General features: G+C 33.6%; 1 protein-coding gene across 1 annotated transcript in view; it reads right to left on the bottom strand.

The window, feature by feature from the left end:
* Positions 1–15,318, bottom strand: part of LOC103786903 (disintegrin and metalloproteinase domain-containing protein 18) — a 153,533-nt gene that overhangs the window by 17,570 nt on the left and 120,645 nt on the right. Inside the window, exon 18 of the mRNA XM_034965981.3 lies at positions 13,924–14,038. Coding sequence (XP_034821872.2) covers positions 13,924–14,038 — 115 coding nt within the window. The remainder of the gene's footprint in view (positions 1–13,923; positions 14,039–15,318) is intronic.

Raw genomic sequence — 15,318 nt, 5'->3', positions numbered from 1 at the left:
CCTTAGTGGTTGTATCCATTATATTCCTATTAGTAGTAAATGAGTGTCTTCGTTTTTGCTTATATTTGGTATTTTTCTTCTTTTCATAGTTATTCCTCGTATAAAATGAAATGCAAACACCACTGTACAGTTGGATGAAATCTCACAAATGTAAACCCCATGGGGCAAACATTTTAAATATTTTTTTGTTTTGATGTGTTAGTTTTTTTCATTTAATATAAAGTGTTTCTAATATTTTATTTGATAAAGAATGGGTTTAACTAGTGCCTGAGAGTTGGCAATAAAATAGTGTAAATTCTTTTATAAACTATTTTAATTTTGTTATTTTAACAGCTTTACTGAGAGATGATTGACATGAAATAAATGCCCACACTTTAAGTGCATAATTTGATAGGTTTTGTTATATGTGTACCGCCATGAAACCATAAAAATACAAACAATGCATATATCCATAATCCATACACATTTCCCAAGCCCATTGATCTTGCCACGTTGCTACTCCCCACACAGGCAGTCACTAATCTGGTCTGCATTCTTTCATTATAAATTAGCTTTCATTTTTTATACTTATATATAAATAGAACAAGACTGTATGTATTCTTTGTAGTCTAACATGTTTCATTTAGCATAAATGTTGAGATTCATCCATATTGGTGTATATAACAGTTTGTTTCTTTTTATTGTTTGATAGTATTCCACTGTATTGAGAGACTACACATTGTTTAGCCATCATCTGTTGATTTATATTTACATTGTTTCCAGATGTTATCTATTATAAAAATTGTTACTATATAGATTTTGACTTATATTTACATTGTTACCAGATTTTATCTATTACAAAAATTGTTACTATATACATTTATATGCAAGGCTTTGTATGGGCATCAGCATTCTATTCTACTGGGTAAATTGTATAATAGCTGATTTATGTGATTTGTATTTACCTCCTTAAGAATCTCTGAAACCATAAATTTTGTTTTAAACATCAGTGTTTTAAATATCAGTATATGGTTCCTACCCCCACATCTTGGCCAAAGTTAATGTGGTCAGCCCTTTTAAATGTAAACAATTTTTAAAGGAATGAGTAGCATCTATTTGTGATTTTAATTTGCATTTCTCCAATGACCTATGTTGTTGGGCATCTTTACATGTACTTATTTTGCTCCCCTTTTTTATAGAGTTGGCTTTTTAAATTAAGTTTCAAGGATTCACTATATATTCTGAATACAAATACTTTATCAGGTATATATTTTACAAATATTTGTTAAGGGGCAGTGGCTTGCCCTTTTATTCCCCTAACAGTAGCTTTTGAATAGCAAAAGTCCTAATTTTTTGATGTTGTCCAACTTATCACATTTTGGGGTCATATTTTTGGTGTCATATCTACAAAATCTGTGCTCAAAGTCACTGAGGATTTCTCTTATATTTTCTTCTAGAAGTTTTATATTTTGGTCTGTAATCAACGTTAAGTTAATTTTTGAACATGGTGTGAAATACAGCTCTAAGTTTATCTTTTTACATATAAATATATAATTATTCTAGCACAATTTGTTTAAAAAGCTAAACTTTATCCATTGTATTGCTTTGAACGTTTATTAGAAATCCATTTTCCATATATCTGTATGTCTATTTCTGGTTTCTTATTCTATTTTATTGACCTGTATGTCTGTGTTAATGACAGCACCACGCTGACTTGATAACTGTAGCTTTATAGTGAGTTTCAATATTGGGCAGTGTATTTCCTCCAACATTTTTTTTCTTCAAAGTCATTTTAACTATTCTAGGTCCTTTGAGTTTTACAATAAAGTTTACAATCAGCTTATCGCCTTCTGCAAAAGAGCCTGATGGATGATTTTGACAGAAATTTTCTTATATGGATAAACAAATTTAGAGAATTCTGCTCTTTTAACAATAGTCAATCTTTTGATCTATGAAAATTGCATGCCTCTCCATTTATTTAAATCTTCTTTAATTTATCTCAGTAATGACTTGGAGTTTCCAGTGCACAATCTCACATTTTCTGGCTAAATTTATTTGCAAGGGTTTTATTTTCTGATGCTATTTTGCGTGAAAATTTTTATTTTCTTTTGTTGTAGGAAGAGCACCTAACAAGAGATCTAGATTGTTAACAAAGTTTAAGTGTACTTATTGTTGACTATAGCTACAATGTTGTACAGCAGATCTCTAGAGCTTACTCGTCTTGCTTGACTGACACTTTATGCCCATTAATTTGTAATTTTCCACCCCATCCTACTACCACCCCGATAACCACCATTCTATTCTTTAATTATATGAATAGGATTATATTAGGTACTTCATGTATGTGGAATTGTAGAGCATTTGTCTTTCTCTGACAGCTTATTTCACTTAGCATCATGTACTCAAGACTTATTCATGTCACTGCATATTGCAGAATTTTCATTTAAAAGGCTGAATAGTCCTTCATTACATGTATGTGCCACACTTCCTTTATCCACTCATTATTGACGGACATTTAGGTAGTTTCCACATCTTGAGTATTGTGAATACTGCTATGATGGATACAAAACTGTTAATTTTGAGATGCTAATTTTAATTTCTTTAAATATGTCTCCATTAGTGGGATGGCTGGATCATATGACAGTTCTATTTTCAATTTTTGAGGAACCTCCATACTGTTTTTCATTAACAACTGCACCATTTTATATCCTTACCAACAGTATGCAAGGGTCCCAAGTTCTTCACATCCTTTATTTGCTGAAAAATAATAGTCATCCTGACAGCTATGAGGTGATATCTCATCATGATTCTGATTTTTATTTCCTTGATGATTAGTGTTATTTGTATATTTTTTCACATACCTGTTGGTGGTTTGTGTGTTTTCTTGAAGCAATGTCTACTCAAATCAACCCATTTTTTAAACAAGTTATAAGGTATTTTGTTCTTGTTTTTACTATTAGGTTATAGGGATTTCTTATATATTCTTATATATTTTGGATATTAACTCTTTATCAGATATATGGTTTGCAAATATTTTCTCCCACTCAATAGGTTTCACTCTGTTGATTGTTTTCATTTGCTGTATGGAGTTTTATGGTTTGATATAGTCCCACAATTACATCATTGCCAAGATCAATATAATGAATCTTTTCTCTCATGTTTTCTTCTAGGAGTTTTACATATATAGGTCATGTTTTTCTTTAATTCATTTTGAGTCCATTTGTATGTATGGTGTAAGATAAGAATCCAACTCATCCTTTTGTAAAGACTTTCTCAAACATACCAAAATTAAGGGAATCCATCACCAATAGATTTACCTTACCAAAAAATTCTAGAGGGAGTTCTCCTGGTTTAAATGAAAAGATGCTAAACAGCAAAATGATAGGATAAAAAGTTATAAAACTAGTTGGCAAAGATAAATATAGAGACAAAAATAGAATACAGTGTTGCTGTAATGGTGATGAGTAAATCACTTTTAATTTTACTGTAAAAGTTAAACGACAAAAGTATTAAAAATAACTATAACTAAAAATACATTAAAAGGTACACGATATGAATAGATGTGAATTGTGACAATAACACAGAGTGGAGGAGGGCGTAAATGCGTAGTTTTTTTATGTGATTGAGCTTAAATTGTGAATGGCTTAAAATGGACTCTATAACTATAAGATACTTTATATGAGCCACAAGTAGGTAATCACAAACACACACACACAACTATACAAATTTCACACACAAAAAAAGAGGAATCAAAGCAAATAAATACAAGATATTCCATGTAAATACATACATAAATAAAAATATTCCATGTAAATGCTAGCCAAAATGGAGCATGAGTGGTCAGACTTATGTCACACAAAATAGACTGTCAAAAAGTGTCACAATAGACAAAGTCTTTATGTTATGATAAAACAGTCAATGCACTAGAAAGGTATGACATCTGAGCACCCAACATCTGACCACATAAGTATATAAGGAAAACAGTGACTGAACTAAACGGAGAAATAGATATCAATACAATGATGGTAGGAGACTTCAATGTCACATGTTCAATAATATATAAAATATCCCAACAGAAGATCAATAAGAAAACAGAGAGTTTGAATCATACTAAACACCAAATGGACCTAACATACATACACGAAATATTCCACTCAACAGCAGCAAAATGCGTGTTGCTCTCAAGTTCACACAGCTCTTTCTCCAGGACAGATCAAATGTTATATCATAAAAATAAAAGTTAACAAATTTAAGAAGATTGAAATCAGAATAAGTATCTTCTCAGATCACAAGGGGATGAAAGTAGAAATCAATAGCAAAAGGAAAACTTGAAAATTTACAGTATGTAGGAATGAAACAAAACATTAGTGAACAATCTTTGTGTCAAAGAAGAAAACAAAATGGAAACAAATACCTCAAGACAAATGAATATGAATATGCAACATGCCAAAAATTATGGGCTGCAGCAACAGCAGCACTAATAGGGAGGTTCATGGTGATTAACACTTGCATTTTAAAAAATGAGAGAGAAAGATTTCAAATAAACAACCTAACATTACCCTTCAAAGAACTAGAAAGAGAAAAATGAACTTTGCCCAAAATTAGCAGAAGAAAAAAAAATAGCAAGTATTAGAGCAGAAATAAATGAAATAGAAAACAGAAAAGCAAACAAACAAAAATCAGTGAAACTAAGAGGTGTTTTTAAAATGGCAAACAAAATTGATAAAACATTACTTAGAAAAAAGAGAGAGAAAAAATGCAAATAAATAAAATCAGGAATGAAAGGAGAGACATAAAATCTGAAAAATTATGAGAAATTGATGAGAGACATTGGTCTGTAGTTTCCCTTCCTCATAAAGTCTTCTGGTTTTGCTACTGGGGGTGATGCTGGCATTATCGAATGAGTTAGGAAGTCACACCCTTGCTTCTATTTCCTCAAAGGTATTGCAGAGAATTAGCATAATTTGTTACTTAAATGTTTGGTTTTATTCACCGGTGGCTATATCTGGGCCTGACAGCTTATTTAATGGAAGGTTTTTAATTATTGATTTAATTATTTTAGTATGTATAGGCCTATTAGAATTATCCGTTTCATCCTGTGTGAGTTTTGTTTTATTGTGTCGTTCAATGAATTGTTTTTTTATAAAGATTATACAATATTTGAGAATAGGGTTATTCGCAATATTTCTCTATTATCGCTTACATGTTCATTTGATCAGCAGTTAGCCTTCTTTCATTTTCATACTAATAAGTTATGTCTTTTTTCCATTTTTCTTGGTATGGCCAGAGGTTTATCAATGTAATTGATGTTTTCAAAGAACCAGTCTTTCATCGATTTTCCTTTATTGATTTGCTTTTTTTTTCTATTTTATCCATTTTTACTGTATCGATTTTTCTTTTCTTTGTTTATTTTGGATTTACTTTAACCTTCTTTCCCTAGTTGGCTAAGATGAAAGCTTAAATTTCTGACTTTAGATATTATATACGCATTCCATGCTGTTCATTTTTCTATAAGTTTTGCATTTGATGGGTCCCACAAATTTTGATAGGTTGTATTTCATTTTTATTTAGTTCAAAATTATTTTAAAATTTCTCTTGAGACTACTTTAACCCGTGTGTTATTTGTGAGTTTGTTGCTTAATCTCCAAGTATTTTAGGGCTTTACAGTTCTCTTTTTGTTACTTATTTCTAGTTCAATTTCATTTTGGTCTCAGAACATACATAGTAGGGTTTCATTGCTTAGGCTTGTTAAGGTACATTGTAAGACAAAGAATTTGATCTACAATTGAGAATGTTCTGTGTGGTCTTGAGAATAATGTTTATTCTGCTCTCATTGTATGGAATATTCTCTAAATATAACTAGATCAAGTTGACTGATCATGGTATTAAGGTCAATTATATACAGTAAATTCTCACTTAACATTGTCTGTCTGCAAGTTCTTGGAAAATGCAACTTTAAGTGAAACAATACGAGCAGGTCCTCAAAGAAAAAATTGTTTTTTCAACAATGTTTCATTATAATATTGATGAGAAAAGATGGTTTCATTGTATGTCCTTTCATTTCAAGTCACAGTTTTGAAGAACTTGATGGAATTAAGTGAGGATTTACTATACTTACTGATTTTCTACATGTTGATGTGTCAATTACTAAGAGAAGGGAGTTAGACTAGTCAACTCTTATAGCGGATTTTTCTATTTGTCCTAGAAGTTCTATCAGATTTTGCCTCATTTATTTTGATACTGGTGTTACACACACACAAAGATCTTTCTCCAACTTTTTACTTTTAATTTACCTGTGTCTTTACATTTAAAGTGTGTTTCTTGTAGACAACAGAGTTTGGTCTTGTTTATTAAATTTCTTCTAATATACTCTGATAGTCTCTGTCTTTTTTTATTGTTATTATACTTTGAGTTCTAGGGTACATGTGCACAACGTGCAGGTTTGATACATAGGTATACATGTGCCACGTTGGTTTGCTGTACCCATCAACTCATCATTTACATTAGGTATTTCTCCTAATGCTATCCCTCACCCAGTCCCCCATCTCCCGACAGGCCCTGGTGTGTGATGTTCCCTGCCCTGTGTCCAGGTGATCTCATTGTTCAATTCCCACCTATGAGTGAGAACATGTGGTGCTTGGTTGTCTGTCCTGTGATAGTTTGCTCAGAATGATGGTTTCCAGCTTCATCCATGTCCCTGCAAAGGACATGAACTCATCCTTTTTTATGGCTGCATAGTATTCCATGGTATACATGTGCCACAGTTTCTTAATCCAGTCTGTCATTGATGGACATTTGGGTTGGTTCCAAGTCTTTGCTATTGTAAATAGTGCTGCAATAAACATATGTGTGCATGTGTCTTTATAGTAGCATGATTTATAATCCTTTGGGTATATACCCAGTAATGGGATGGCTGGGTCAAATGGTAATTCTAGATCTAGATCCTTGAGGAATCACCACACTGTCTTCCACAATGGTTGAACTAATTTACACTCCCACCAACAGTGTATTTCTCCACATCCTCTATTTCTCCACATTATATCCAACTATTTCTCCACATCCTCTCCAGCATCTGTTGTTTCCTGACTTTTTAATGATTGCCATTCTAACTGGTGTGAGATGATACCTCATTGTGGTTTTGATTTGCATTTCTCTGATGGCCAGTGATGATGAGCATTTTTTCATGTGTCTGTTGGCTGCATAGATGTCTTCTTTTGAGAAGTGTCTGTTCATATATTTTGCCCACTTTTTGATGGGGTTGTTTGTTTTTTTCTTGTAAATTTGTTTGTGTTCTTTGTAGATTCTGGATATTAGCACTTGTCAGAAGGGCAGACTGCAAAAATTTCCTCCCATTCTGTAGGTTCACTCGGATGGTAGTTTCTTTTGCCATGCAGAAGCTCTTTAGTTTAATTAGATCCAATTTGACAATTTTGGCTTTTGTTGCCATTGCTTTTGGTGTTTTAGTCATGAAGTCCTTGCCCATGCCTATGTCCTGAATGGTATTGCCTAGGTTTTCTTCTAGGGTTTTTGTGGTTTTAGGTCTAACATTTAGGTATTTAATCCATTTTGAATTAATTTTTGTGTAAGGTGTAAGGAAGGGATCCAGTTTCAGCTTTCTACATGTGACTAGCCAGTTTTCCTAGCACCGTTTATTAAATAGTGAATCCTTTCCCCATTTCTTGTTTTTGTCAGGTTTGTCAAAGATCAGATGGTTGTAGATGTGTGGTGTTATTTCTGAGGTTTCTGTTGTGTTCCATTGGTCTATATATCTGTTTTGGTACCAGTACCATGCTCTTTTGGTTACTGTAACCTTGTAGTATGGTTTGAAGTCAGGTAGCATGATACCTCCAGCTTTGTTCATTTTGCTTAGGATTGTCTTGGCAATGTGTGCTCTTTTTTGGTTCCATATGAAATTTAAAGTAGTTTTTTTCCAATTCTGTCAAGAAACTCTTGGTAGCTTGATGGGGATGGCATTGAATCTATAAATTACTTTGGGCAGTATGGCCATTTTCATGATACTGATTCTTCCTATCCATGAGCATGGACTGTTCTTCCATTTCTTTGTATCCTCTTTTATTTTATTGAGCAGTGGTTTGTAGTTCTCCTTGAAGATGCCCTTTCCATCCCTTGTAAGTTGGATTCCTAGGTATTTTATTCTCTTTGAAGCAATTGTGAATGGGAGTTCACCATGATTTGGCTCTCTGTTTGTCTGTTATTGTATAGGAATGCTTGTGACTTTTGCACATTGATTTTGTATCCTGAGACTTTGCTGAAATTGCTTATCAGCTTAAGGCGATTTTTGGCTGAAGACGATGGGGTTTTCTAAATATACAATCATGTCATCTGCAAACAGGGACAATTTGACTTCCTCTTTCCATAATTGAATACCCTTTATTTCTTTATCTTGCCTGATTGCCCTGGCCAGAACTTCCAACACTATGTTGAATAGGAGTGGTGAGAGAGGGCATCCTTATCTTGTGCCAGTTCTCAAAGGGAACGCTTCCAGTTTTTGCCCATTCAGTATGATATTGGCTGTGGATTTGTCATAAATAGCTCTTATTATTTTGAGATACGTTCCATCAGTACCTAGTTTATTGAGAGTTTTTAGCATGAAGGGCTGTTGAATTTTATCGAAGGCCTTTTCTGTATCTATTGAGATAATCGTGGTTTTTGTCATTGGTTCTGTTTATGGGATGGATATTGACATTGAACGTGATTATTGATATATTTGAATTAATATCTATTGTTTTATTGTTTTGGCCCTTGCTATTTATTGCCCTTGTTTTTCTTATCTTTTATCTTCCACTGTTTTTTTTTGGGGGGGGGGCCTTCTCTGATTTTAATTGACCATTTTATATTATTCCATGTTATACTTCATTTTTAATATTTTTTAGTGCTTGCCCCAGTGTTCAGTGCCCTGAATTTGTCCTGTTTGCAGTTCATTAAGCTTCTTGGATTTTTATATTTATGATTTTCATAAAATTTTAAAAGTTTTGGGGCATTATGTCTTCAAATAGTCCTTCTCTCTCTTTCTTTCATTATTCTCTCCATATGGTACTCACAAAATGAGAATGTTGTTCCACTTGGTAGTGGTCTTCAGGTCTCTTGGGCCCTGATCAAATCTCTCCATTCTTTTTGCTTTCTGGTCCTCAGATTCAACCATTTCAATTGTTCTGCCTATAAGTTTACTGCTTCTTTTTTCTCTCTGCCCAAATTCACTTTTAAACCCTTGTAGTGAATTTTTAATTTTAGTTATTGTACTATTCAGCTCTAGAATTTGTTCAGTTCCATTTAGTAATTTCTATCTCTATTGATATTCTCATTTTGTCCATACCTGTTTTTCTTGATTTTCTTTAGTTCTTTGTCCATGTTTTCCTTTAGGTGTTTGAGTACATTTTAAAGCCTTTGTAAGTCTGATTTTTGAGCTTCCTCAAGGATGATTTCTGTCAATTAATTTTGTTCCCGTGAATAGGTCATGCTTTCCTTTTCCTTTTTAAGCCTTGTGAATTTTCATTGTTGTTGAAAATTGGCTATTTGACTGTTATACCAAGGAAACTCTGATTATCTCCTCATCTACCTTACTCAAGGTTTGCCAGTTTCTTGATTTTTGAAGACTTAATTAGTTCATTTGTTTAGTGACTTACCAGGCTATTTTTGCAAAGACTGTATTTTTTGGCTTTGTAGTCACTGAAGTCTGATTCCCAGAGTTTTTGTTCAGGTAATGTTTTGACAGTGACTTTTTGGAAAACAGGAGATAATTTTTAACACTAATAATAAGTACATAGCCAAAAAAAAAAAGGAAACAAACACAAACAAAATAACTCTTCTATTCAGTGCAGGCTGAGTTTGTGCTGGAGCACTACTTTTACACTGAGCCAGACTTTCGCTGAGCCTAGGAATTAGCCTCAGGTGACAGCTCATTATCTTCTTTGATATTTTCTAGCATGAATCTTGCAATAATCATGCATATGGCATTCTAAATTTTCCATATATCCACGTAATTTTGAATTTCCTTGTTAAATTCCTAGTTATTTTCTAGTCTGTCACTTGTTCTAAACATATTTGTTATATCAGCCTAGCAGGATAGTTAGTCCTCCATGTTCTCCTGACAACATAACTGCCAGTGTAATCAACAATACTCCAACAAATATAGTAATTCCCTTTTTCCTCCCACCCCACCCTGAAGCAGCAAACCTAATGGCTTTCAAATATAGCTTCCTCCTAGTTGAACTACCATGTTGACGAAGTTGGGTCAGGCTTGTCTAAGGTAAGAAATCAGTCTAGGGTAAAAAAGCCTGGACTTGCAACCTTGTTAACAGAAGTAGTTTTCATGAACAAAAGTTTATTTATATTTATCTTGCCTGAGATTCACTTAGCTTCTTGGATACAAGAACTGACTCTCTTCAACTTGTTGAGAAAATTTGGGGTCATTATTTTTTCAAATGTCTTTTCTGTACATTCTCTCTTTCTCATTTTTTATCTGAATTACCCATTAAATATATACAAGAAAAATATATATTGCCTTAGAAACATGTAACTCATTCATCTATTTTTCCTTTCTCAAATGTCAGAATTGTTTACTTTTTGACAAATACCTCATACAATTTTCTAGAATTATTCTGTCACAGCCAAAAAGGAAGTCTTTATTGCTGTTCCTTTCAATCTCCTTTTTCAGAGATTAATAATCTCAGAGATGTTTCTGAAACACCGTTGCTTACAGAAGTTATCTCCAGTGTTTTTATCTCTTCTCACTCTACACAATTGTATCATCCCATGAGTTACTTTGATTAGCTAAACAACCTATAAACTAAGTATGACCATTCCCTGATACCCTTAACGACACCAGCATCAAACACACAGTGATATTGTCACATTAATTTTCCGACAGATAACTAAACTTCTGTCTATCCAAACTTAAACACATTATTTTCATGCTCTGTTCTTTCTCTGATATTTTCATGCAAATTTTTATAACTGTGCATACATAAAACACATTGATCATCATGCCTTTATTCATTGTTATTCACAAAAATTGATATTATGTAGCAACTTATTTTTCCTTTTATTATTTACTTTGGGACCTTAAAATTAAAGCTACTGCTTTCCAGCAATTTTCATTCATTAAGACTCACATCACCAAACCTATTTACCACATTACTGCCTGGGTGGACTTTATAAAATGTGAATCTCAATTTTATTGCCTCACCAGACACTCAATAACATGTCTGTGGAGGGAATGTATGAATGAATGAATAATTGAATCAATAAGTAGCCTATGATATTGACAGAGACAGGAGGCAGAGAAATTTTAGGCAGAAAAGGGCAGGTCCCCAACTAAGGCTGAACCTCAAGCTGAAAAGCCTGAGACTGCGGCCCGAAGTGAGAACTAATATCCCTGTTTTCTCACTTGAATGTTGCCTTTTCCTAAACCACCCATGGTCTTATTCCACCCCCATCCTGTGCCTATAAAGACCCCAGACTCAGCTGGCAGAGAGGAGAAGCAGCTGGACGTCAGGGACTATGGCTTGACATTGAAGAGAAGTGGCTTGATTTCAGAAGGACAGCTTGATGGCATAACTTCAGAGAAGAATCTGGCCGGAGATGGCTGGACTTCAAGGGAAGATTACCTTCCCACCCCATCCCCTTTTCGGCTCCCCTTCCCACTGAGAGCCACTTTCATCAGCAATAAAATCCCCTGCATTTACCATACTTCAATTTGCTCACATGACTTCATTTTTCCTGGACACTGGACAAGAGCTCGGGAGCCATGAATGCAGATGCAAAAGGCTGTCACACTGGCTCTTTGCCCTCGCTGGCAGAGAGCAACCACCTCACATGAAAAGGCAGAGGGCCCACTGAGCTGTTCACAGTTGTTAGCAGATGGCAGAGCTAAAGGAGCACTGTAACATGCCCTCTGGAGCTTCAAGGGTCACTGACCTCTCCAGATGCGGCCGCAGGGCCCGCACTGAGTTTGCTTCTGCCAATGCTCAAAAGCGCTCACCTGGGCCCCTGCACCCACTCGCCTGTGTTCTCCCTCCTTCAAGGGTTGGAACACAGCAGGTCCCAGTGAGTGGAGTTTGCCACTGCTGGCACTGAAGCAGCCAGCTGGTTCCAGTGCTCATGCACTCCAGTTCCCACCTCATTCACTCACACGCTCCCTCCTACAAAGAGGTGAGAACTGCAGGTTGTGCAAATGAGGCACCCCTGTCGCAGGTCCCAAGAAGGGGTCAGGGAAATATCCTGCTTCAATATTGCCTTCATTTATAGAAACAAATAAAGCATAAATGTTATGCCATCACTCAAAATGTGATTGATTTACTATTATTTCTTTAAAAAATGCATTTATATTTTGCCATGTTTTTCCAGAGTTCATTGAGAATAAATACTGTATGGTACAGTTTTTTTTTAACAGCCTACAGAGTTTGTAATAATATGGAATGAAAATCATTTGTGTAGTTTTTTATTATTCTATATGTGAATTTTAAAAATTTTGTTGAATGACATTTGTTGAAACTTATTAGTACTGTGTTCTAACTTATTTGAGTTAATTGAAGCTGAATATCTCTGAGAATATCTGATTATAAATATTGTGTAAGATTACAGTAGTCACTCCCGCTTATCTACAGTTTTGGTTGCACAGTAACAACCATGGGCAACCACTGTCTGAAAATATTACATGAAAAATTCCAGAAATCAATAATTCATAAGTTTTAAACTGCATGCTGTTCTGGGTAGCATGATGAAATCTCCCATCATTCCTTTCTGTCTCACCCAGGACCTGAATCATTCCCAAGTCCAACGAATACATGCTGTATATGCTACCTGTCCACTAGTCACTTTGCCATCTTGGTTATCAGGTTGACTGTTATGTCGTTACAGTGCTTTGTTCAAATCACTCTTATTTTACTTCATAATGATCCCAAAGGGCAAGATTAGTGACGCCATCAATTTGTATATGCCAAAGAGAAGCCAAAAATTCTTTCCTTAAGGAAAAGGGTGAATACTCTTGACTTCGTAAGGAAAATATATTAATACATACATATTCCAAATATATGTAAGAAAAAATGTATATGTATACTTACAAATGTATGTGTATATTTATAAATATTTTAATATTTAAATAAACATGTATGTTTATATTTACAAATGTCATTTGACAAAATATACATACAAAATATACATACATACATATTTTCCTTAATAAGGAAACTATTCATTGCTAAGATCTATGGTTAAAACAAATCTTCAGTCCATAAAATTGTAAAGAAGGAGAAAGGAATCTGTACCAGTTTTGCTGATGTATCTCAAACTACAAAAGTTAAGACTGCAGTAGTGCATGATAAATGCTTAGTTAAGACAGAAAAGACATTAAATGTTTAAGTAGAAGACATGAACAGAAAATGTGTTCTGATTAACAGCAACGTGTTGCACCAGAAGACATTTGAACCTGTAGAAATACTTCAGCATGGAATTCCCTGAAATGAGTGAGCCATTTATTGCAAGTAAGAGATGGTTACACAGATTCAGGAATAGGTTTGGACTGAAAAACAGAAAAATTGCTGGAGAGGCTGTGTCTCCTGATGAAAAATCAACTGCCACAGTCTTCTGGAAGAAGACCAGTAGAACCTACAGCAATGAAAGTGCAAAGGAGGCGCCATGGCATAAAACATGGAAGGACAGTTAATCATTGCTGTTACTGAGCCTGATTAATGAATTAATCTTTATCATAGATATGTACATGTAGGAAAAAGCATAGTACATTTAGAGCTTGGCACTATCTACAGTTTCAGGCATCCACTGAGGGTTTTAGAATGTATCCCCCACAAATAAGGAGGGACTACTGCAATGTAGATGAAGCTACCTTTCAAGATAACTTAGACTTGTTTAATTAGCTTTATATAAAACAACCTTCTATTTTGCTTTAGAAAACAAATTTCCACTTACCAGATTTCTGAAAATTTCCATCATCAATACTACCCCCTGGGGAACCAAACTGGAATTTACAATCTGGAGGTTTATGTCCAGGGAAGCATTGACAATTACCAAAATTATTACATATCTGAAACAGAAAAATACAGAAACAGTTTGAGGAGTCATCTTAGTCTTTGTATCTGATATAAGGTCTTTGTATCTGATATAAATACCTAAATTTCATAGAATAATTATTTTTTCTTAAGATTATTATGACTATATAATATGAGAAATAGGTTAGAAAAAGTCGTAAAAATTTTGACAACATAATGGCCAGGTGGCAAAATACCTACATGAAAGTTTATTTCTGGTCTCTATACATTGAACATTAATGTCTTCTTCAATTGTCTTTAAAAAATAAGATTTAATAAAGTTGTAGTCTACATATTCAGAGAGGTTAAATTTTTTAAATGACTGTTATCTTATTTAGTAATTTGGAAACATTTGTTGTCACTATTTGGACATTTTCTATTCATCCACTTCAATGTCTATACAAAGTATTGTGATAAAATAAACATCAATTGATTGGCCACTTTAATTCCTTATCCTAGCCCCTTTTCAACATTTGACATTATTGGTCAATAATGTGCATTTTATTTTTAAGTAATTATATTTTCCATAATAAAATAACATACATGCAAAGCAAATATTATAAATCAACAATCAAATACAACTTTATGATAAGCTTCCATTGCTAGAAGTTAACATTTGACAATGTTTCTGTATTATTCATGTGTTTGTATTAATATTTCTACAGTTTAGTATTTTCATTTTAAAATAAAACAATTAAGTACATATTTTGTAAATTTCAAACAATAAAAGTGTATAGAACTGAAATTCCTCAACCACTATTTAAGTCCCATTTCCAACTGCTAAAGATGTTGTGTTTCATTCATATATATCAAATGCATTTATAAATACACATACTCACATCCACAAACACACATACACATTAATAGATTTTTACCAAATAATATCCATAACAATATACCATGAACTTCTTCTCATACCTGTATGTATAAAGACATCACAGGCACATTTTAAAAATTAGACTCATAATATTCAGTAGTGTAAGTATTCCCTGTAATTTTCCTATAGATATTGTGTCCCTTCCATTTATACTCATTTTGCTAAATTGTTTATATAGTATATTGAAATTGATTACCTCTTTTCTACATATCAAAAGAGATTTCAATAAAGTGAGTTTGAATTATAGCCCTGAATTCCATGAAGTAGTATTCTATTTTATATATCCATGTTTTTGTTGTTGAATATTTAGTGCACAGTATTTTAATATTAGAATCAGAATATCACTTATGCATTTTTTTAGATGGGGTCTTGCTTTTTTGCCCAGGCTGGTCTTGAACT

The sequence above is a fragment of the Pan paniscus genome, chromosome 7 (genome assembly GCF_029289425.2).
Source record: "Pan paniscus chromosome 7, NHGRI_mPanPan1-v2.0_pri, whole genome shotgun sequence".
NCBI classification, from domain to species: domain Eukaryota; kingdom Metazoa; phylum Chordata; class Mammalia; order Primates; family Hominidae; genus Pan; species Pan paniscus.
This window is presented reverse-complemented; position numbering and strand designations above follow the sequence as displayed.